The sequence below is a fragment of the Pseudonaja textilis genome, chromosome 3 (assembly GCF_049901715.1).
Source record: "Pseudonaja textilis isolate UNSWEBS1 chromosome 3, rPseTex1.2, whole genome shotgun sequence".
Taxonomy (NCBI): Eukaryota; Metazoa; Chordata; class Lepidosauria; order Squamata; family Elapidae; genus Pseudonaja; species Pseudonaja textilis.
Genome location: NC_141992.1, coordinates 64,635,957 through 64,659,127, shown reverse-complemented (window position 1 = coordinate 64,659,127; position 23,171 = coordinate 64,635,957). Strand labels below are relative to the sequence as shown.

General features: G+C 36.7%; 2 protein-coding genes across 5 annotated transcripts in view; one reads left to right on the top strand and one right to left on the bottom strand.

Moving 5' to 3' along the window:
• Positions 1-2,929: 2,929 nt before the first annotated feature.
• MYSM1 (Myb like, SWIRM and MPN domains 1) lies at positions 2,930-21,173 on the top strand. 4 transcript variants are annotated; one of them, XM_026707258.2, is made up of 20 exons: positions 2,930-3,083; positions 4,989-5,064; positions 5,517-5,587; positions 6,200-6,277; positions 6,534-6,560; positions 6,948-7,026; positions 8,307-8,405; positions 8,735-9,462; positions 10,143-10,273; positions 11,489-11,592; positions 12,590-12,667; positions 13,834-13,922; positions 14,236-14,290; positions 14,367-14,417; positions 15,192-15,266; positions 15,631-15,819; positions 16,036-16,168; positions 17,723-17,828; positions 17,944-18,001; positions 19,358-21,173. In XM_026707258.2, exons 1-20 carry the CDS (start codon positions 3,007-3,009, stop codon positions 19,520-19,522), a joined length of 2,469 nt encoding a protein of 822 aa, XP_026563043.1. In that variant the 5' UTR covers positions 2,930-3,006; the 3' UTR covers positions 19,523-21,173. The 4 variants fall into 4 exon arrangements, with proteins under 4 accessions (XP_026563043.1, XP_026563045.1, XP_087786111.1 ...); XM_087929984.1 differs by having other exon boundaries at positions 2,951-3,205; XM_026707260.2 differs by lacking the exon at positions 17,723-17,828.
• The window catches only part of LOC148126145 (uncharacterized), a 37,408-nt gene continuing 25,509 nt past the window's right edge, over positions 11,273-23,171 (bottom strand). Inside the window, exon 4 of the mRNA XM_087929989.1 lies at positions 11,273-12,390. Within this exon, the coding sequence (XP_087786115.1) occupies positions 12,220-12,390 (171 nt within the window). The 3' untranslated portion in view covers positions 11,273-12,219. The remainder of the gene's footprint in view (positions 12,391-23,171) is intronic.

The window sequence follows — 23,171 nt, the reverse complement described above, 5'->3', positions numbered from 1 at the left end:
CTCCCTCTATATTGTAATTTATTACACATATGTGTAATACTAACACACACTCTTAGCGTTGACAAACTCAGGAAGTCTTACATCAGGTTTTCAGGCAATTGAGGAAATATTACTTAATTTCTTTTTTCTTTAGGACAAAAATGCCTCTTATTTTACACCCTAACTTGGAATGATTTACATGGAAATAAAACCCTGTACAGGTGGTCCTCAACTTACAACAGTTCATTTAGTGACCGTTTTCAGCACTGACAAGAATGACTTACGATTTTTTCACACTTGCAACCATTGTGGCAACTCTAAAAAGACCATAGAAATATTTTATGAGTTGATACATTGCAGCATCCCCAATGTCATGTGATCAAAATTCAGACGCTTAGCTACTAACTTAAACAACTGTAATGATTCACTAAACTGTGGCAAGAATGGTTGTAAAATAGAGCAAAATTCACTTACCAACTGTCTCACTTAGCAACATAAATGTTGGGCTCAATTGGGGTCACAAGTGGAGACTAGCTGTATATACTTCCAAGTAATTTCCAGAAGACAGATAGTAAAAATCTTCAACTGTGGGATCCTTGGTTTTCTGAGCTTGGTTGTTTTCTTGCAGACATTTCATTACCAAACTAGATAGCATTATCAGTGTTAGTGGGGAGTGAGGTTTGCTCTCATTTTATATTCTAGTGGCTTGCCCTGTCAGTATAGGTGGGAGTGGTCTTGGTGGTCCCTTGATTGGACTGTTGCTTACTGTTAGCTTGTTTTGAGAGTTCCTTCATTGGGGGCATTGTTTGTTTCTTGATTTTTGGTTAATCTTGGTGTTAATCTCTGTTCATCTGGGTGTTGATTACTGGTGAGGAGGTTTTTGGTCTTTTTGTTTCCTTTTTGGCTTTTTGATTGTGTCTTTTGAATAGTATGTAGAGGTTGTTTACTGCCTATCTACGTGCCTGTTGATGGCCAATTTGTCTGAGTGGCTGACTTCCAGGAATTCTTTAGTGTTTTTGGACTTGGCCACTTCAATGCAGATGCCATAGATCTGTACTATTAGTCCCTGAGCTTTTAATGAAACATATTACAAGCCTAAGCTCTTATTCAGTTAAAGCACAAGTTTTTTAGAAATTCAGAACTTCCGCTATAACAACATGTGAGTACTTTAGTTTAATAGAAGAATTTTATGCATATGATTGAGTATTGCAGATCTACCATTTAAAAAAGCTTTTCAAGTACAAGAGAGCATGTTTGTTACTATCTTGCTTGTAAGTACTTTCCCTAAAGTTAATGGAACTAATTATCCTTCCAATTGATCTTCATAATATGTTGGCCCTGCTAGGTAGAGATTGGAAAGTTCCTTTTAATTACCTGCTTTCACTGCTTCTTAGCTGCCTGCCAGTCACTAAACTGCGCAGGCAAAGTTGACTGGAAATTTAATGGGCTATGGCATACTGCTAAGTGTTTGGGTGAAGAAGAACGTACCACGTTAGAACTTTCTTCCCTTTGCTTGTGTGACCAGAGGAATATGAGAGCTCTTTCACCAAGATCTCTAATCCCATGGTTTGGGAGAAGTGGCAAGTGACAAGAGAAATTCAATTTTTAAAATCTGCTAGTTCTCCAAATCCATAAACCCACTGGCCTATTGGTCGCGGCAACTTGTGGGCTTTGAAAGAGCTGACTCAGCAGACCTGGATTTTTGCATGCTTCAGAGGTGGGAGATTGCAATATGCACAGAGTAGAATATGCAATATGCCCAGAGTAGAATCACTCTGAGAATGAGTCAGAAGGCCTCTAAATTTGATAAAATTAATTGGCACTCTTGTGAAAAAAAATGAGAAATGTGTTATAAGGAGTCCAGATATAAGGGAAGGGGCAGATCTGACAGCCCTATTTTAAAGCAACATTGTCTTCTACAGTGGGGTTCATTGCTGCTCCAGTCTAACGGAATGCCTTGAAAATCTCTACAAACACATGAATAAGTGATTCACAAACCTAACCCTGACTTCTATACACATGACCTGTCAGAAAGGCCAGTGTGCCTGCTGCTTTTAGTACATGCTGTTTGGAGAGCTGTGGGAGCAATGTTAACACTAATTTTGAGTGTGTGTGTGTGTGCATGTGTGTATATCAACATTAGCAGAGCTATATGTGTATGTATACACACACATACACAGAGTACTCGCGCGCACACACACAAGAGAGTTTCCATCTGCTCTGTAGGAAGTTCTCCCTCCATAGTCTTTATTTTTGATATTAAATTAGAAGCAGGCCAGACTTTTTCCCCAAAGGAGAAAAATCTCAATAAAGGCAAAAAGCAGACCCAGTCTTCCTGCTGTAGGAAAACAGCTCCGAACTAAGAAACTTGAACAGGCATTTGGGAAGGCAGATTTGATATCCAATTCAGGAAGACTGGGCCAATCTATTCATAAACAAAACGCACAGAAGGTTGGAGCTGATGGGATTGAAAATCTAACATTCCCCCACCCAAATTCCAAGGGCAGGACATGACCTTTGGGTTTGGGGCACAATAGGATTAACCCACCCCCATTGAAATAATAAAACACACAAGGCTCACTGCATTGCACAACCCCCGGGGCATCACAGAACCCTACCAAAATCCATCCATTCACTCAGCCACCCCATAAACATTTGCTGCTGTCACTGAAGTTTCTGGCTTCCAAATAAACAAAGACCTTCTTTCCAATTAGCCAGTCTCCGTTTTATTGATTTTTTTTTCTCCCCGGATTGGAACCGGACTGGATTTTAACTCCTACAACTCTTTCTCTCGCCACACTGGGTCTATCCATAGCACCCTTCCAGCCCAGTCACGTTTCCCTTCGCCACAACCAAGGGCAGAAGCAGGACCCAACGGGGGAAGCCCGTTTCATGGTGCGCATGCGCGGGTCTTGAGGCCGCCTCCTCCGTCGTCATCCAGGCCCGAGCTCCAGGGCGGAAGACGCGCCAGCCCATATTTGACTCCCTTCCTGTGTCGTCGCCGCGATATCCGGCGGAGGTGCAAGTATGGAAGCTGTGGAAGAGTTAGATGTCGACGTCGAGGGCGATTCGGCGGTGGGACCTGCTGCGGAAGCGCAGCCAGGGTAAGAGAGGGCGAGCTTTGGGCCGCCACCTGGCAATCGGGAAAATGGTTCTGTTTTGGAGGAGAGGCCTCGCGCAATGCCGTTCGCCCGGACCCTTTTTCCATGGCGGGGGGCTGATTGAAGTAAGTCGTGCCACTGCCCTGGGTCTAGGACCCGGTGTTTTTCAACCTTGGCTGTTTTAAATTTTGTGGACTGCAACCCCCAGAATTCCACAGCCAGCCATGCGGGCCGGGGAATTCTGGGAGTTGAAGTCCACCGTCTTAAAGTAGCCAAAGGTGAGAAACACTGATCTAAAGGTTTCTGGCTCGCCTTCGGGGACGATGTTTCGTTCCGTCGGTCTCCCAGAGTCATATTCGTGCTCGCGCGGTCAGGTAAAGTAGACTTATAAGTTAGTTTATCTATTCTGTTCTCTTACGACGGCCAGAGATCTAAATGATTGGGGGAGGGAAGGGAGGAGAGACACCATCCCTTACACCCCCCAGCTATTCTTATGTTTACCAAAATAAAACCGGTTATTTTTTTGCAAACAGCATCTCAGCATAGGAAGGAGTGGGTGTATTTGTAAACTGTGGCAGCTTAATAGCAATAGCACTTAGACTTATATACCACTTCACGGTGCTTTACAGCCCTTTCTAAGTGGTTTACAGAGTCAGCATATTGCCCACAACAATTTGGGTCCTCATTTTACCCACCTCGGAAGGATGGAAGGCTGAGTCAACCTTGAGCCTGGCGGGATTCGATCTGCCAAATTGCAGTTCATGATATCTTTAAGGATTTATAAGCCTTGCATGTGTAGCCCAGAGAAGAAGCACAACTTGGAGTACCAGCTTTATCTTTATTGTAAGGTTGCATTAACAGAATCTTGCAAGACTGAATGTACCCCTTCCTCCCTTCACTTTTACTCTCCCAATAGTTAAAATCTCCTTCAGTCAAATATTTATCATCAGACCAGGCTGCAGCTTTTCCTCCTGCTTCCCAAGGTTATTTAGTGTTACACTATAAAGCTGTGCTTGATGAGCTTCTTAAAAATGGTAACGGTGTTAAATATGTGTCTCTGCTTGCTGCTTAGGTCTTTCCCAGTAATCTCTCAGTGTGACAGAGATAAAAGTGGCAATTGAATATCTGTAGACTTCTTTGAAGGATGTGAAGGAATGGAAATGATTTACTCAATTCAGGAGTAACTGATAAAATCTCATCTTGCTTCCTCATCTGTTGTTTATCAGCATCTCATGGATCATAGATTACTTTTCATCTCTGTGAAAATAATTTACCTTTTCATAGACTTTCATACCTTTTGTTCCATTTTCATACTTTGGATTGTTCCTACTCTTTACAATTATTTTATTTTATTATCTTAAGCTTCCAAACCATACAGTTAACTTTTCATTTTGATACACAGTGTGCAAAGGACTCTGATATTTTGTATGGATGATCTTTTCCAACCACTGGTTCTTCAGATCAGATGATCCTAAATATGGCATACTGCTGCAACAATAACTGAATGATTCACTGTTTATCTCATGGGATAAGGAATTATAGATATTTGCTATAAAATAATATTTTTCCAGTATCTGTCAGGGGCAAATAACTAGAATAATTCATTGAGTCCAAAGGATAGAAGGGTTTATTATTGCTACCTATACATGAGAATCTAGCCAAGTAATGGTCAAAACTAACTTGATATTAGATAAGGATCAACAGAATGGAACTGGTCTTGGGATCTCTTATGGCAACATTTAACCCATCTCTCTAGTTGAGCCCATTCTTCTATGGTATCTGTTAATCCATATGATCTTGCAAAAACAAATGGGTAGGATCAAGGGCAGGGCAATATTATATGATATTTAAAAAGTATTAAAACACCATGCCTATGATATTATTTATTCTTTGGTTTTTTTGTTTCAGAAGTTATCAGTATCCTTCATCCAGTTTACTCCAAGATCACTACCTTGATTCCACTTGGAGAACAGATGTGGTTCTTGTAAGTAAACTACAGAATATAATAAAAGAATGAATTCTTATTCTTTGTATTTTGGGACAGATATTTTTGATATGTTTCAATTTCCATGTACTTTGGTGTATAATCTACTATAGGCAGAAAGAAAATATTACATGTAGTGTTTATGAAAGAATATTTAGCCCTGAGAACAAGTACGGCATAACTAGTTATATGCAGTATGTTTATATATACATCTTTTTCTTTTTGAGGCATGCTTATTATAATTGTTGCCCCTGTTCCTTTTTGGGTTTCTAAGGAAAGGATGAGATTTTACTAATTATATTATTTTTTTAAACCAAGTTTTACCTCAGGTTTTCTGAGTTTCTACAAATATGCCTATTTTTTCACTGTTGCATCTCAGAGAATTCCTCTTTCTTTTCATACCATTCTTGCTATGAGAATTAATGTTGTATGACTGCTATTTCTTTTCTTAGCCTTGGAGTCTTGATAGTTCAATTAGTGAAGAAAACAAGGCTGTCATTGAGAAGATGCTTCTGGAAGAAGAGTATCCTTTTCCTACTAAAAAGTAATTGTAACCAGTAGGCAGATATTAAGGATTATGATTGGTTTTGTAACAATTTGTTCCTCATACCTATTTCCCAAGATGCTTTCTTTTGCCAACAGTCTCCTAATCCTCTGTAAAAAGAAGGATTATTATTTATGTCCTTCTTGATTAGACTTACAAGGACATAAAACCATCTGCAAGAGAACAGCCAACCTCAGAGAGCACCAAAGACCCCTCATTTCAATCCTGAGCTACAAATATTCTTTATTAATTCCTCCACAGAAAAGAAGTCTGAAAGTAAAATTATTCTAATTTCACTGAATGTGGGTGTTGGTACAGAGAAATTGTATGTGTCTTGTCTATGTTTTCTTGGTTTTCAGTTACAATCATAAACACATTAAGCTTCAATTAAGTCTGATTAAATACATGTGGGATTATTTTTCTTCATTAACCAAGTATTGTGCAAAAATATGTTATTACAATACTTCATGACTGTTACAGCTTATGCACATTGATCGGATTTCAGTGAAACTGCTTTTAATAGTCGCCCAAAGATTTGTAAAAATTTTCTCTTGCAATACTGTACGTTCTGAACTCCTTAATATATTTCAGATATTATTTGTCTAGCAAGTCACTTCCCGAAAAAAATTGGCATGAACCAAAGGAAAATGATAAAAAATGTACAAAAAGGTAAAATTTGCTGTGTAAAACTATGGTGGGCCACCGATGTTCTTTAAATGTTCTTTCTGACCACACAGTTAATTTATAAAGCAAGAATTCAATATTTTAAAACATATTTTCATTCTACAAGGTATTAAAAATTAAAACTGAAAATAATAGCTGAAAGTAATCAGAACACTGGAAAACTTTTTAAAAATAACTTTAGAAATGTCTGCTAAACGTACAATATGAAGTAACATTTATTTTTCTTGTTTTTACTTCATAGTCCACACAAGAAAGAAACAAAAATCATGTATGTACTTTAAGATTGTTGTTTTATACATGTAGAATTTGTTGTGCTATTTATAAACAATCTGAAATAATTGAATTTCTTGCATTCATATTGGACTGGATCCAAGATTATAATATGCTGGTGAGCAAAAGATTTTTAATATTATCCACATATTAACAACTCCTCAAAAATAATGTTGGAGTAATAGGAAATCCTATGTGCAAGATACTGCAAATCACAGGGTCTTTTTATCTTGAATCCAAGCCCTTGTTTAAAAAATGTGTACTTTTTAGATGTGCGACATGCTCTTAAGTATTTTTTGCAAAGGCAGTTGATTATAACAGTTTTCTTTTATGTCCTATTATTTAAGTGCATGTGTATGAAATCAAGTATTTTGCTTTCTGATAGGCTTCGTTCACCTCCAAAATCAGCAACTAGTTCATTGAAATGGACAACAGAAGAAAAGGAAAAGTTTGAAGAAGGCCTGGTAAATATTACTAACAGTAACATTTAACAAACAGTTTTAAAATACAACCATACCATATAATTGTTTAAAAAGGAACAAAAAAGTACATGTGATCCTTGACTTATGACCACGGTTAAGTGAATCTTCCTTCCCTATTGATTTTGCTTGTCAGAAGGTTGCAAAAGGTGATCACATAACTTTGTGACACTGCAAACGTCATAAATATGAGCCAGTTGCCAAGCATCCTAATTTTGATCACATGACCATGGCAATGGTCATAAGTGTGAAAAAAGTCACTTTTTCAATGCTGTTGACACTAAAAGAATGGTTATAAATTGAGGACTATCTGTAATTCTGCTCAGACCATTTATTGCAATTTTGGTGATAATCAGTCATCCTTCAGTCTTAACATTAAAACATCCTGTGTTGAATAAGATAACCTTTGCAACCCAATAGGGATTATAAGATGCATTACCAGGGAAATGCAATTCCTCGTACTGATTCTCACACTATTCCAAAAAATCCCCAATCATTTACAGGAAATTTGAGAGGGAAGATGGAAAACTCTTATCTTCTGAGAGTAAGATATAATCTGGGTTTAGCTTCCTAATAAGGACTTACGCATCTGAGCTTGAAAACTATTTTTTTTTATTCCTCTAAGGTCCTTACTCTGTTCTGTTAGCAAAGTGATCATGCCATTCCGGGGATTGCCAGAGGAGTGTATCCAAAAATTAATTGTGACCATAGTACTTGTTGGCAGTACTAGTAGTCCTCATTTAGCAACCACAATTGGAATTAACAACTTGGTTATTAAGTAAAACTGCAACTGTGCTTATGATCTTGCTTCAACTCTGCTTTTTAGACCTGCAAAAGTCTGAATGTGAGGACTGGTCACAAATGTTTTCATCATTATTGTAAGAGCAAATGGTTGCTAAATGAGTTATCTGCTAAAGGAGGACTACTTCTATAACTGTTAACCATGAAAGGTAGTCAATCGAGAGGGACAGTAAGCAGTATTAGATTTATTTTTATTGTAAGGTTTCATTAACAAAATTTTGCAAGTTTGAAAGTACCTCTCAGTTTTACTCTCCTGAGAACCAGAGTGGGTCCCTTTTGAGGTGTTTTTACAACCCCCTACTCCTTCAAACTCACGTTTTGTTTATCAGACTGTTTTCTAGGCTAAAGCTCTTCCTGTCTTCCAAGGTCATATACCATTACAGTCCCTTAGAGTAGGCATGTTTAGATAAAATTATTATCTTTTCTGTATTCCCACTTCTGAATTTATATTTACTTTTTGTTAGGCTAAATTTGGCAGAAGATGGACAAAAATTGCTATGATGATTGGAAGTCGCAACGTTCTTCAAGTAAAGAGCTATGCCAGACAATACTTTAAGAACAAGGTAAATTAGAAATATAGCAAGCACACTGCATATCACTCATGCAGCTTCAAATTCTTCCAAATGCCCAAATTTTGTATTGAAATTTTGAGAACACCTGATTGAGTTTTTGGGTCTGCAGCCCCTTTCCCCCCCATTTTGCATATAGGAACAATTATATAATCTAACACATTGTTACTTAGGATGAAAACATTGACTATTATTCCTAACTGGAATTGTTTTTAACTGGAAAACGGCAACACTGAGAAGTAGCTGGTTCTATTTATTTGTCTTAACTAGTATTCTCTTTTGTTTTTAATTGTGGAATGCTTAACTCTTCTTAATGTAACCAGGCAAAAAGTGATGGTGTAGAAAAAGTGAAGCAACAGCAACAGCACATCAGTGCTCCTCTTCCACAAAGCAGTGAGGATGTTGAAAGGAAGAAGGTGACATGGGTACCAGAGCACTTAAGAGGACGAGCGGACCCTTATTTAAATGCAGTGAAAATTGAAAAATTATCAGATGACGAGGAAGTAGACATTACAGATGAAATGGATGAACTTTTATCCTGTGCACATCAGCAAGAATCTGGAAAGTCTGAGATATTAGATGTTCCAAAAAGCCCACCTGAGCAAAGCAATTGGACAGCACCTGTTTTGGATTCTGCCCAACACATGTCTGCTGTTCTTTTAACCCAGGACACTACAAAGCCAGAACAAAGCGCAGATGAGACTGTAGTTTCCTGCTCTGAGAATAAAAAGCATCGGACTATAAAACTAGAGAATCAGAAGTGTGATGGAACAGGGACTTCTGAAAGTCCCAACTGGTTTCCTAGTCCAGAGCTTTGTGAAGAACAAAAGGACATAACTGACAGCAGCATTCATTTCCTTTCTTCTGAACACCTTGGCGAGGAAAATCGGATGGATGCAGAGGAGCTGAAGTCACCAGATCAAGAAATAGCAATAGATAGAGGTGTTATATTAGAAGAAGAAAAACAAGCGATTCCAGAATTTTTTGTCGGGCGTCAAGCCAAAACACCTGAGCGCTATTTGAAAATTAGAAATTATATTTTGGACCAATGGTAAGCATTATTGGTGAACCGGAAAATCACTTCAGGTTCATCTGACTCCTCTGGACAATACATTTGCTGTTTTTAAGGGTACACACAGTGCTGGTGAAAAGAATGCCATCGGTGATAGGGTATGCAACAAACATGTTTAATGTAATTAAGTGTGTATTTTTGATAAACTTGCACTGTTATCTGGTGTCCATTTGCAATACATGACTTGGTAGCCATCTATTCCCCCTATTTGTGCACCCTGATAACTTTCAGTTATCTGCAAAACTGTAGAGCAGTCAGATCTACAACTGAGATATTACTGGCAGACTTAAGGCCAACCGTTCTCTTGCTGCCAAACCTATGGCTGTTATGGAAATACTGTTATTATTATAGATTTGTCCTGTATTTATATATAACTCAAGGCAGCAAACTTACCTAATTCTTTAACTCCTATTTTGCCCACATCATTAACCCTTTAAAGTAGGGTTGGGTTGAGAGAGAATATCCTTCCCAAGGCCACCAACTGGCTTTCATCACTTTTTATCGCTTCAATAGAAATTATCTAGAAGAATGGCCGCCATCTGATAGCTTTCATCACACACACACACACACACACACACACACACACACACACAAAATTATGAGATACGTTTAGATATGTCAAATCTATATTTTTAAATTGTGTTTCCACTTGGTTTTAGGGAAAGAATCAAACCAAAATACCTGAACAAGACATCAGTACGTCCAGGGCTGAAGAATTGTGGTGATGTCAACTGTATTGGACGAATACATACATACCTGGAATTAATAGGAGCAATTAACTTTGGCTGTGGTAAAAAAACATTCATTTGGTTTACATCTGTATCCTTTGTTTTTTTAGAAAAGTCTCCAAAGCAGCTCACAACTACCAAAGACATAGACAATTCTACTGAACCTTTGCTTTTAGAAAGTGCTGGTGGATGTGAGGTGGAAGGATAATAAAGATTAGAAACAGCATTTTAAAAATACATTTATTGTGCTTGGAGGTCTATCTAGCCTAGAGAATCAAGAACTGATAATTTTTCCTTTTTCATTACCACAAATTTGTATTTTTTCTTTGTGGTAAACAACAGCAGGGCTTTTGGTATCAAAAAGTATCCTATTTAATTATGGCAGTAGCTTTTGTGGGCTGAAGGCCATTTAAAAACTAAGTGAAGCTTCATCAGGAGTTCTGAGTGTATGTGTAATTGATTTGGATTCTATATAAGAAGGTCAGGTGTGTTAGTTAACAAATATTCTATGAATAGTGTGCCAGAAAATGAAATAAAAACAACTTTATCCTTGTATAAGACATTAGAAACAAATTAGTATCTTTTGATAAATTAGTTCTCTTGTTTCTCTTCACTGAATTTTCTTAGTGGTCAGTGGCAACAAAGGCGCTCTTAAGTGCTTTTTTTCAAATACTCCCACTTCATATGCCAGAAATAGGTCTCTTTGTCTTACAAATGAGGGAATTGTTCAGTGATTGTTCAGTGCAATATATGGAAGAGGAAATATATGAATCCTAAATGTATTGGTTTTATTATGAGATCTTGTAATAATGTCACCAGAAGAAAAATAAGAGTAGAGTCAATATCTTGGTTGTTGCAAAACTTGGTTCCCGTATCTATAACATAGTATTTTACTATTTTCCTTAATTTTGTGTAATACCTAGCTATATTGTAATATCTCTACATCCCGACTCCCCTTTTGTATGCTCCTATGTAGGTAGCCTTATTTATGTAACTTATAACAGTTCTTGGTCCGTCATTTACAAGGCTTTGCTGATTCTAAAGACATACGCAGTAAATTAGCAAATTGATTATTTATTTATTTATTTTGGGAGTGATCCTCTATTTAGTCACATAAGCTTGTGGGTTGCATGAAAAATTTAACTTGAATGATTGAATTAAAATAAGTGCAAAGTTAATATTGTCATCAGATGTTTGGTTTTGGCCCTGGGGTTAGTTGTTTTTTGAGCCTCTGTCTAAAGTGTAGACTGAAGGACAACGTCTCTTCACCTTTACAGAGCAAGCTGTGTATAATAGACCGCAAACAGTTGACAAAGTACGGCCCAGGGAAGGCAAGGATGCTGTTGACGCGTATCAGCTCGTGCAACGTCTACAATCTATGGTGAGATGGAAAACAGGCTCATGTCTTTGTGATTCTTTGGGTTATTTTTCTCTCATTCTCTTTCGACTGCATTAGCTTGAAAATCATATTTGTAGGAACGCAAACTTGAATACATTTTTTGACACGCTGCTGAGATTTTTTTGACTTCATAAATTATATATTGGCATTCTATCCATGAGGCAGATGACTATTGTTCTCAAAAACTGAAGCCACCGTTAATGCACTATACAGCTAGTCCTTGCTTAATGATGGTAATTGGAACCAGAATTGCTAAGCGATGCAGTTGATTATGAGCAAAAATTGAGGCTATATAAATACAAAATAAAACAAATGAGAGAAAGCCCACCTAGCATGCATGATTTCAGGTCCCCCCCCCGCCCCCAGGGCTTTAAAAGCAGCTCAATTTGTAGTCACATGACTGGAGAGAAGCTTAGAATGAAACAGCTAGCAGCGTTCTGCATTGTTGGCCATTTGTTTTTCTGGAGTTGTTTTCTCCGCAGTCTCCTGCTAAATCCAACCCGTCTTCAAAACTCTTCTTTTCATGGCTTCTCTTTTTGACATCGTCACATTTAGTACAAATCTTAAGAATTGATTAGCTTGACCAAATAGGCAGACACTTGAGCTTATTTACATACTTTTTTCCCCAGTGCTAGGTTGGAAAGAGTAGCTAGAGAGGGAAAACAGGCCCAGCATGGCTTCTGGTATTTTTTTTTCAGCCTCTTCATCTGCTGTTGCTGTAGGAGTTATCTGTAATTTTCTTCTGCATTGCATTGTTATATGCAGAGTTAGGAAGCGAGGCTGGAAAGAGTAAAAATGGGTCAGATTGGGTCAGCTAAAGTTCATGTGTCATCTATATTCATCATCTGGTAAGGAGAGAGGCAATCCGGATCACTGTACATTACAATATTTTTGTGACAGTCCTTCATAAATTATAAAGAGAGCTTTCTGCCCTTGGTGCACTTGAATAGACATGTGAGTGTATTTCTGTTTGGTACAGCGCACGAGACGGCGGCGGGTGAGAGACCCATGGGGAAACTGGTGTGACGCCAGAGATTTGGAAGGACAGACGTTTGAGGTAATAACATTTTAGACTCCTGACCTTGCTTGAGCATACAGCTAGGAGGCTACCCTTTCCTGGAACACACATCGCTCATTGTAGCTATGCCTCCAGGTGGGTCTTTCAATGTCTGGAGGTTGAGGGAAAGGGTGTTGGATGCCCCTCTTGATTGTCAGAATACCACTTCAACTTTGGGGGTTCGGTGAGGGTAGAGATGGGAAGGCCTGGGGAAAAGAAACTGGAAAAAATGGGAGAAACTGTTTTTTTTTTTTCCAAAGCCATTTGGAAAACTTTTCCCCCCCCAATTTTTCCGGGTTTTTCCCCAGTCCTGGTGGTTTAGAATAATACGTAGGAGCCATAGATTTGCAGCCCCTAAGAGTTCAGAAAAGAGAATATTTTTCATTTAAGCATTAAAATATTGAACACGGCATTTAACTATTAAAATCAGATATGGGATTTTTGTATTATGAGATCATATACCTCATAAGAAATTAAGAATTGTGGTTATCTTATATCTGTAAGCTTCCTTTGAATGCCCTATCGTTACTGAGCTAGTTGAATGTTTTAATCTTGTTGATGATAACTATCCAGTTTTCTTAGCTAAGGATTAGATAGCCTATGGAGAAACAGATCAAAGTGCCATTAAGACTCAGTTTGGTATTGTGGGTTAGGTGCTGGGCTACAGACCAGGTATTTCTGAGTTCTAGCCCTCCCTTAGGCACGAAAGCCAGCTAGATGCCTTTGGCCTGGGAACTCTCTTTTAGCCCAACCTATCTTACGGATTTGTTGCTGTGCGGAAAATAGAAAAGGGGAAATTTAGTTATGTATGCCATCTTGAGTTGTCCATAAATAAGGGCAGGCAAAAACTAAAGCAGAAATACTTGGCAGAATAGTATGTTTTAATATTTTAAAATGTCTACGCAGCCTACCAATGGCAAATTGCTGAATGTTAATTCTTTTCACTGAGGGAAATTGTTTTGACTTCTGGAGAGGGAATTTGCATTTCTGACACTTAAGTGCATTTGACATAATGCTAGTTTAATTGTGGTAGCAGCTGTTTAGCATTGGTAGAGGGACAACTAAATTAAGCATTCTCCAGCTCACTGATTTCTTTGAGCCTAAGTATGTTTAATACTTGGTTTACTTACTTGGTGGTTTACTTAATGCATATGTTTTGTTTTTAGCATCTCTCTGCTGAGGAGCTAGCAAAGAGGAGAGAAGATCAGAAATATAAACTATCAAAAGCATTTAAAGGACAAAGACACACCAAAAGGTGTTTTTTTTTTCATTGTAAAATCTCTTTGGAAAAAAAATGGTGAGATGTTAGGTTTGAAAGTTTCCTGTCAGAAGAATTTAAGATTAATATTAATTAAGTTAAATTCATTCTATAAAGTTCGCATTGCAGTAAAAAGATCAAAATATGTCCATTGAATTTTTTTCTTACACATAAAAGTGCTTATTTGAACCAATCATGAGCACTTGGGATATTGGAATTCAAACTAAAAATATGAAAAAAATATGCAACATTTAAATGTCATCCTTCCGTTACTTCTGCAATTTAAGATATTTCTTTTTTCATTCTATAGTTCATTTGATCCCTTTCAGCTGATCCCTTGCTGTTCTTACACAGAAGAAAAACAAGTAAGTATGAATTTTGAAAGATGAACACGTTTTAGCCTCTTTAAGCAAACTTTTCTTATAAGTTTTATCTTTTCAGGAGCCATTCAAAGTGTCAGTAGCTGCAGAAGCACTTCTGATTATGGATTTGGTAAGGCCTGTTCTATTGAAATACCTTACAAAATGGCTTTAAATTAATTAAATAATTGTCATGATTAAATAAAATTGCAATCCTTTTGGTGCATTATAAATGCATATTAATTAACTAATGATTGATGTAACTTAAACCAATTCTGCTATCATGGTTAAATGCATAAATCCTAGTACACGTTTAAGACTTAATATGGATTTATAGTAGAAATAGCCCATTTTTCTTATTTCCAGTTATATTAAAAATAATGATGTCTCTAAGAAAATATCTTAATTATTCCTGCAAATAAGTTTGTCTCAAATATATGTGCTCTGTATGACATCTTACATATGATAACTTGTATTCATAACTTGTATTCAGTAAATGTAGTCTTCTAACATATTTTCCTGCTTGTTTTATTTGTTTATCAATTAGGGACAATAAATAAAACTCCATCTCAGTATACCTTTCCCTCTCTGAGAAGCTTAGTAACTTCTCATCTTCTAATTTACCCATTTGTAACAATTCAAGAGGTAGTATTTGTTTTATACAGCTTTATCACATAGGCTTCTAGTGTCTTTAAGCACAATACTTAAGAAAATTAATAATTACTCTATTGTCATTGCACCTCGTACAACAAAATTAAATGCCATCTTCAGTGTACATCATACATAAAAAAATCTCCTTAATTTTTTCTTTTCTATATATGTTGGGGAGAGAATGAAAGTGGGCAAAGATTGCCAACATTTTACAAATGATTATTGAATTATTATTCCCTTCCCCATGTATTTTTAGCATGCTCATGTTTCAATGGCAGAAGTAATTGGTTTGCTAGGTGGAAGATATTCTGAAACTGATGGAATAGTTGAAGTAAGTACCATATTTATTTTTTGATTTTAAAAGGGCTTTTACCAATTGTTATGAATTATAGACATCATGCTGGTCGCTATGGGGATGCTTTCTTATGTCTCCTCTAGGGAAATAAAGAAACAGGGGAAACAGTTGTGTTACTACTTCAGGGAATACTTTGGAATACAAGAAATGAATTACAGTGGACTAAATTGAACCAGAGTATATTAAAGTATTCATTTATGAGCATCTGCTTAAGAGCTTGATCACTGTACATTTGGAATTCAGACATCCATTTAAAAATAGAACAAGTTCTTCAGACTCTAAAAAAACATCATTCAATTGTAGCATCCCCATTAAATCCTCCATGTTTATTAACTTACAGGTCTGTGCAGCAGAACCCTGCAATAGCCTTAGTACAGGCTTGCAGTGTGAAATGGATCCAGTATCTCAAACACAAGCATCAGAGATACTTGCGGCTAGAGGTTACAGTATCATTGGATGGTACCATTCTCATCCTGCCTTTGACCCTAATCCTTCCCTACGTGATATTGATACCCAGGCAAAATACCAGGTAACATCTCCCTGTTGGATAAAAAGGGTAGAACTCATCACTGTTGGAAATATTGCCGTTTATTTATTATCCATATACAACTTTGAATAATAAAACTACAACCACTGTTAATTGATACATTTGGCCACTGTTAATTGATACATTTGCATTATGATTAATTTTATAAAGAGGAAGAAAAGTATATATTTTGTTTATTGCATTCTTCTTTTTCTCCAGAGCTATTTTTCCAGAGGTGGCTCAATGTTTGTTGGAATGATTATAAGTCCTTACAATCGAAATAATCCTCTTCCATATTCTCAGCTCACTTGTCTCGTAATTAGCGATGAGACTAGTTCAGATGGATCCTACCGTAAGTGGTTTTTAAAATAATCCTCTCTGTTATAGGTTCTATTTCAATGTGTTTTAAAAGCAAGCTTTGGAGAGATAAGAGAAAGAGTCATTATAATTAATCTATGCTTAATTGGAAGCCTTGGAGGTGGGGAAGAAAAGTATATGCTAGTTTTTACAAACTGAATGTTAATGAATGAATTTGAATCTAAGTACGGAGGTGCTAGTGTTACATGGATCTGTGACCTGCATTTGCATTTACAGTGAAGCAAGCTTTGGGGGTTGGAGTAAGTAAGGCTCCCCCTACCCTAAATACCAGACTTTATTGTGGACCAACTCCCCAACTTCTCAGAAATGCCCATACTAGCTCAGGAATACTGAAAAGTGGAAGTACATATCAATTTTAAGAGTACTTAATTAAAATCTGGATCATGTTGCAATTATACTAGACCCAGTTGTTTAGCCTTGTGATTAGCAATGCAGCATTTATAGGCACATCAGTGATCATAACATTCCTAGGAGACATCTGTACACCCCAAACTTAAATTACATGTTTAAAAAATATTTTTAAAATGATCCAAAACTAACAGAATTGAACATTTCTTCATAATATTTATGGGAGGCAAAATGTGCAAGATTATATTATATTGGTTGATTTGGGGTCTTTTTTTTAGTGTACTTACGAAGGGGGAACACCTGTATTATATTACCCTTATGCCCGATACCTGAAGAGTTCAGTTGTTTTGTTTTTTGTTTGTACTAGAATGTTAGAACTCAGATTCAGTCTGAAGTTCAGACTGTTAGATGGTTGCTAGCATCTGCTTGACTACATTCAGTAACTCGTACAGTATATAAATTATCTTTTTTGTCTTTAATGGTCTAGAATCTAGATAAATGAACATATGTTTGTCTTAGTATCTGAAATGCCTGTGTACAGGAAAATTGTAGAAAGCAGGTTTTGGGGTTGAGTAATTTAGTTAAATCCAGTTCTTAAAAATATTATCTGCAGAGCAGCCTGGTTAAATTGGAAAAACTAACCAATAAGAGAACTTGCCTGTGGATTTATAAAATCTGTATCTAGCTTTTAATCTCTTGATATTATCAATAATCCTTTGTAAATTGATATCCAAAGCATGAAGACAATTGAAGTGTATATAAATTGGAGTATAGGATTATCTGTGGTAGAAAGGAGAGGAAAAGAAATTAATATCAATTTCAATAATTAAAGGTTTGAGTATCCAAGATGTTGAATGTTTCCAGTTATAATCAAATGGCTTTATAGTTTATATAATACATCTCACTTTTAAAATTAACAAGGCATGCATTTTCTGCTCAATTATACTATGGACAAGCAATTAAATGAGCAATTCGACACAGATTTGAACCTGATTTTAGAAGTTAAGCTAATTTGGTCTATAATTAAGATAATTAGATCAAGGTCTTGATGTTATAAACCAGTGTTGTGCATTTTTTGTCAGTGCAAATAAAGGGAGGTGAACAATAAATTTTAAATCAAAGAGCAGCATTTTTTGTATATGATTCTGTATAATGTGATATATGTTTTAATGGCTTACAGGCCTACCATACAAGTTTGAAGTGCAACAAATGTTGGAAGAGCCTCAGTGGGAGCTAGTATTAGAAAAAACACAATGGATAATTGAAAAATACAGACTGTCTCATAGGTGTGTAGCTGCTTGCATTTTGGAACCTTTCAAGTTAGTCCTAATTAGTATGTATTTCAATAAAAAGCACTTTTATGTATCCTCTGACATTGTCTTGCCATGTTTCATTCAATAGTTGTGTGCCCATGGATAAAATCTTCCATAGAGATTCAGACCTAACGTGTTTGCAGAAGGTAATATTATAAAATTCTTCATTTCTCACCTGAAATTTCAGGCAGCATAATTGTGCCTAATTACTATAGAAATCTTGAGTTGGGTTCTGATTTCAGTAGATCTGTTCTAAGTATGATAACTCACGGCATTAGTTTGGATTGTCTGTGCTAAGTGTATCTAAATCTGGATTCAACTTGTTAAATGTGAGAGAAATTGTGCTAAAAATCTGTGAATTATTGGTTACTTATTTGCATATATTTACCATTTCTTTGCTGAGGCTCTCAAGCAACGCACTCTTATAAAATACTGAAATAAATGAAAGCTTGACAAAATAGAATTCTCTTGGGTAGATTAAACTAAGAGCTTTAAATGGCCAGAATTCTACCCCAACAGATGATCCTTGCAGAAATGAATGGCCCCACACTGAGTCTTTTCACATTTACCTTTTCCCATCAGTGGTAGTCTGCATGATTTTGTTTACAATGATCTGTTGATCATTACATGAATTTTACGTACTTCTAGTTGAGGTTCTTCAGGCTTAGGGAGATCTTGTTTTTTATAGATATTTCACTTGGCACTCTAGCAAGCTTCCTCTATGCAACAGCTGAAAAGTGAGGAGCAGATAGTAGATTATATCTAGTTCCATAAATTTGTTGATAGTTCCTTTATTTGAATCAATGGAACTAAATATACTCTCATTCATTCAAGTGACTGATTCACACGATACATTAGATTAATAAGGTTAGCACCATTTCCAAACATCAGTCAAATAATATTTCTCAAGAAAGCCTCCAATCACCAACCAACAGTCCCCCAAATTCAAACTCCACATATACTATAACATGCCGCAGAATGAATTTGGACCATCGTTATCTCAAGAAATCCTTATGTAAACTTTGATGGATAAATGATGTAATAAGCATTAGCGCTGCAACTCTCATTTTAACAAGTCTCACAAAAATTGCAGAGCAGCACAGAAGATGATTTCTTGGATTGAAGAGACATGTTTACAAAGCTACTGATACGGCTTTCTATATATAGAATATTTGCATTGCGTAATGTTTGACATGTTTCACATATAATACCTCTGTAGCAGAATATGAAGTACAACTCCATTAACAAACTGGCTATTCATCATGAAGAATGTTCACTGCAGAAAAGCAATTTATTGAATTTGTCATAGCTAGTTGTAAGTAGCGTGTGTGATATACATTTGTGAGTATATGTAAATAAACCTGGACCTAAGGTCTTAATAGGTTTTGGTTAAAGAATCATAATAAATGTATAGTTGCTCTCCCCGCTACTCCTCAACTCCTAAATGTTATTTCAGCGACTCTGACATTATTTTTGTCTTTATTCTTCCATCTTAAAACTAGCTTTTGGAGTGCATGAGGAAGACTCTGGACAGTGTAGCCAATAGCTTCATTGCTGAAGAATTCCTGACACAGTTAGAAAACTTGTTCCTTTCAGCCTACCAAAATGAGGAATGGACTGATACTGCTGAGGAAAATAGCATGTGTCCAAATGACCTGCCAACGTGATAACACTGGAAAGAAAAATGGACCACTTTATAATGAAGTGGCCATCGTTGAGAGTACCCGAATCCAGTGTGGCTGAAGAAAATTACTGTTAATGAAAGACAGTATGAAGCAATCATGGTGAACTATCTGACCTCTGGCATAACTTCTAATCTTCTAAAATTACAGTTATACAGCAGGAAAATGAACCATTTACCAGCCCATCACTTAGGTAGAAGCTATCCATTGCTCTAAAAAAATTGAAGTGATAATGTTTTACTTGGACCAAGTGCTATTAGCTTGATGTTGAAATAATTATATTGCCGTTCTGTTTAGGAAACACCACCATGTTATGCTTAATGTGTATTCCCTAGGGGCTGTCAATGTGCATTTCTTCTATTTTATAAAATAAGCTATACCATACCCCAAAAGTGCATTTTCAAGAGGCAACTAGACTTTCTGTTTTTTCTTTGAAGACGTTTTGCTTCTCATCCAAGAAGCTTCTTGAATGAGAAGTGAAATATCTTCAAAGAAAAACCAGAAAGCCCAGTTGCCTCTTGAAAAAGCACCTTTGGGACAACCATGACCTGGATGACTGAGAATCCCCTCAGCTAATCAAGCTATACCATATTTTATAAGTTATACCATATCCTTATGAAAAGGTAGCAATCATTTTAAAAACATATCAGAATTACGGATAACCTCAACCTTTCATTTCTCAGTTGTTGATCCGTATTGGCAGTATTTGAAGGGGAAATTAAGATTGGGTTTACCTTTGTACCGCATTGTGTGGAACTGAATTGTACTGAACAGAAACAGATTTGTGGAATTTAGTATGTCTATAGAGTAGGATGGTCTTCGTCAGGTGTCAAACTCGTGGCCCACCAGTCAGATGTGTCACGTGCTGGCATGGCCACCCCCGGTTTAGCGAAGGGAGAAAAAGTTGCAATACATTACGTGGTGACAATGTGATGCCGTGAGTTTGACACCCCTGTTCTTAATGGTATGGATCTGAGAAATGATACCAAAAAACCAACCATTCTTGTCCAAGTTCTTGGCCCCACAACATAAAACGCAGATACAATACAAGGGACAAAGACTATGTCTAAAGGCATAGTAGAAAGCTGCAAAATTACTTCACAGATCTGTTTCTTTTTAACCTGAACATCAGCTCCAGGCTAATATGCTGTATCTTCACCCTAGCCTTTCTTGTTCCATTGTGAAACCAAGTTCCTTCAGTTGTGATTATGGTGGTGTGCAAATTGTGCAAGTACTGCTGAATCATGAATTTTATAGCGCTTTCTCACTGAAAGCATATATTTGATTTAGTTAATTGCATGTAAAGCTCTTAAACCGTGCCATATAGAGTTGCTTTGATATGAAGTCTAATCCATACATTCGTTCCATCCCAAGACTTTTACGTCAATCAAATTGCATGTTGATATAATGGCTTGTATGTCCTACTGGGATCCTAGCATGGCACTGAAACCACTGACTTCTAAAAGGAAAGAAAAACGTCCCAAAATATGTATGGAATTTGCAGTCATTGCAGCATAATTTTATTGAAAAATGTTTACATTTACATTGTGTGTAATGAATGTTGTAAATAGCGTGCCTTTGTACAGAAAGAATGACTGAACTACTTTACATTCACGTAAAAGCATAGTTACGGGTATATTTGCCCATTGTGTGTGCATTTTTATGAGGAAGTGAAAGGAATTAACCACTCCAATAATGGAAAAAACTTTTCCTGGCGATGTTGTATCTCCTTAACGACGTGAAGATATTTAAAAGATTTCCTTGTTTCAAATTGGTCTAAAGCAGGGGGAAATCAATTCTTGACTTGAATGGGACTGTTTAATATACATTTGTATATTAATTCAAGTCAAAAATTGATTTCCCCCACAACTGAAAAACCAGTAGGCCAGGGATGGGGAACCTTTTATGGCTCACTCAGGAATTCTGGGAATTGAAGTCCATAAGTGATAGAAGAGCCAAGTTTCCCTACCCCGGTCTAAAGGGAACTTTTCATATAAAAGAAACATAATAATGGTAGGTTGCTTTGTGTTTGACTCGTAGGATTGCATTTGAGAACTGTGGGGCAGAGCAGTTCCATCAGCTCTGGCTTATGCTGTCATTTCCAAATGTACTCTTAAAAGCACATTGTAGGTTTCTAGCTGCAAAATTGAGATTTTTAAAAAGGAGAAAACCTGTTGACTATTCATCATGTATAAATATTGCATAAAAAACCTCTGGGCATTTAAAAAATGGATGCCTGAGTAAATGTGTGCTGTAATTGGAAAACAACTTGTTTATAATGACTTTCCATGGAGACTATAACTTGCTGCAGATTAGTTATTGCTCATAAAGGCCATAATTAATTGTGCTTCAAACTTGGACAGAGCCACTAGAGGGCGCTATGCAACAACTGATGCCTAATAAACTCCCTTGGGCCATAGAGAATAGTACTGCACTCTTTCTAATTACTCGGAATTTAACTAAACAAAAAACACTATTTTATAAAACCATATAGCTGGGAGGAACCTGCTCCAGAAATCTCACTTTTTCCACATCATAGAAATTTGAATAATGGGGTTGGGATTTCATTATTCCCACAACTCATTCTGAGAAAAAAAAAGCTTAAAGCTTGAATCATTGGACTGCTACTGCCTCTTATTTAAAACAAAATCAAAAACAGTAGAGTTGGGATATACAGGTGAAGTGTCAGTAGGTCTTCTCTGCTAATCTTTATTTGCAAAAACGTCTTCAAGCCTGTAGAAGGTTTTCTTTTTAACGCTGAATGGCTAAAGCCAGCATTTTCTTTTAAAACACGCTGTACAAAAGACAAGCAGAGCTCATGTTTATGGCTAAATGGAGTTGGGCAAAGAGCTTTCTGCAATGAGAGATTACTATAGGCGGTGTGGGTACATATTTGGTGTAGTTTACATGGGGTGGAAGTCATCTTGCTTAGGAGACTACTAATGAAACTGATTTTTCCTTTTTCTCTCCCCCCTCCCTGTCAAAATCTGACCTCAATGTTTGGAGGAGCGATCACAATAGATTTTGAGGCTATGTGAAGTAAGAAATCTGTACTGTCAGCAGAAAAACTTTTTAGGAAAGCATAAACCTAGATGCAACACTGATTTTTTTAAAAAACGGCAGTTGTGCTATATTTCTCCAAATGTCTCCCATTTGCTCTAGTGAAATTGGCATTTTCTTGTAAGTGGTTGTTTTTTTTTTCCCCCTCCTTGTGAGAAGTAGCTGACTTGACAATTGTAACCGAGCCTCATCATTTTATTTTTTGTGAAATGGATGATGGGTCAGAAAAAATGCCTTAAAAGAAATCGTTCTGTCGATTTAACCTTTTTGCTTTTTACTAAGCTTCCTGCAAAAGGGAGGTAAGAGAACAAAATGGCCTGATTCAGTTAATTTGGGAGCTTGACACAAATTTTTAATATGACCGAAGTAGCTTGTTTCATGTTGTAGTATATGAAACTTGCTTTCCACTTTGAAATGGAGCTTTTTGTACTGGAAATTGGAATTTTTGAATGGGAAATATTTTGCATATCCCATACCATTTCCTGGTTAACCGAAAAGCCTGAATATAGCAACTGTTATGTGAATATATCTATAATACACTCGACATTCTCTCTATACCTAACGTCTAAAGCTC

Excerpts from the sequence above, each read along its gene's own strand:
- MYSM1 (XM_026707258.2), top strand. The coding sequence starts at position 3,007 with ATGGAAGCTGTGGAAGAGTTAGATGTCGACGTCGAGGGCGATTCGGCG. Across the intron at positions 5,588-6,199 it reads AAGATGCTTCTGGAAGAAGA|ATATTATTTGTCTAGCAAGT; the intron begins GTATCCTTTTCC and ends AATATATTTCAG. Across the intron at positions 8,406-8,734 it reads GACAATACTTTAAGAACAAG|GCAAAAAGTGATGGTGTAGA; the intron begins GTAAATTAGAAA and ends TAATGTAACCAG.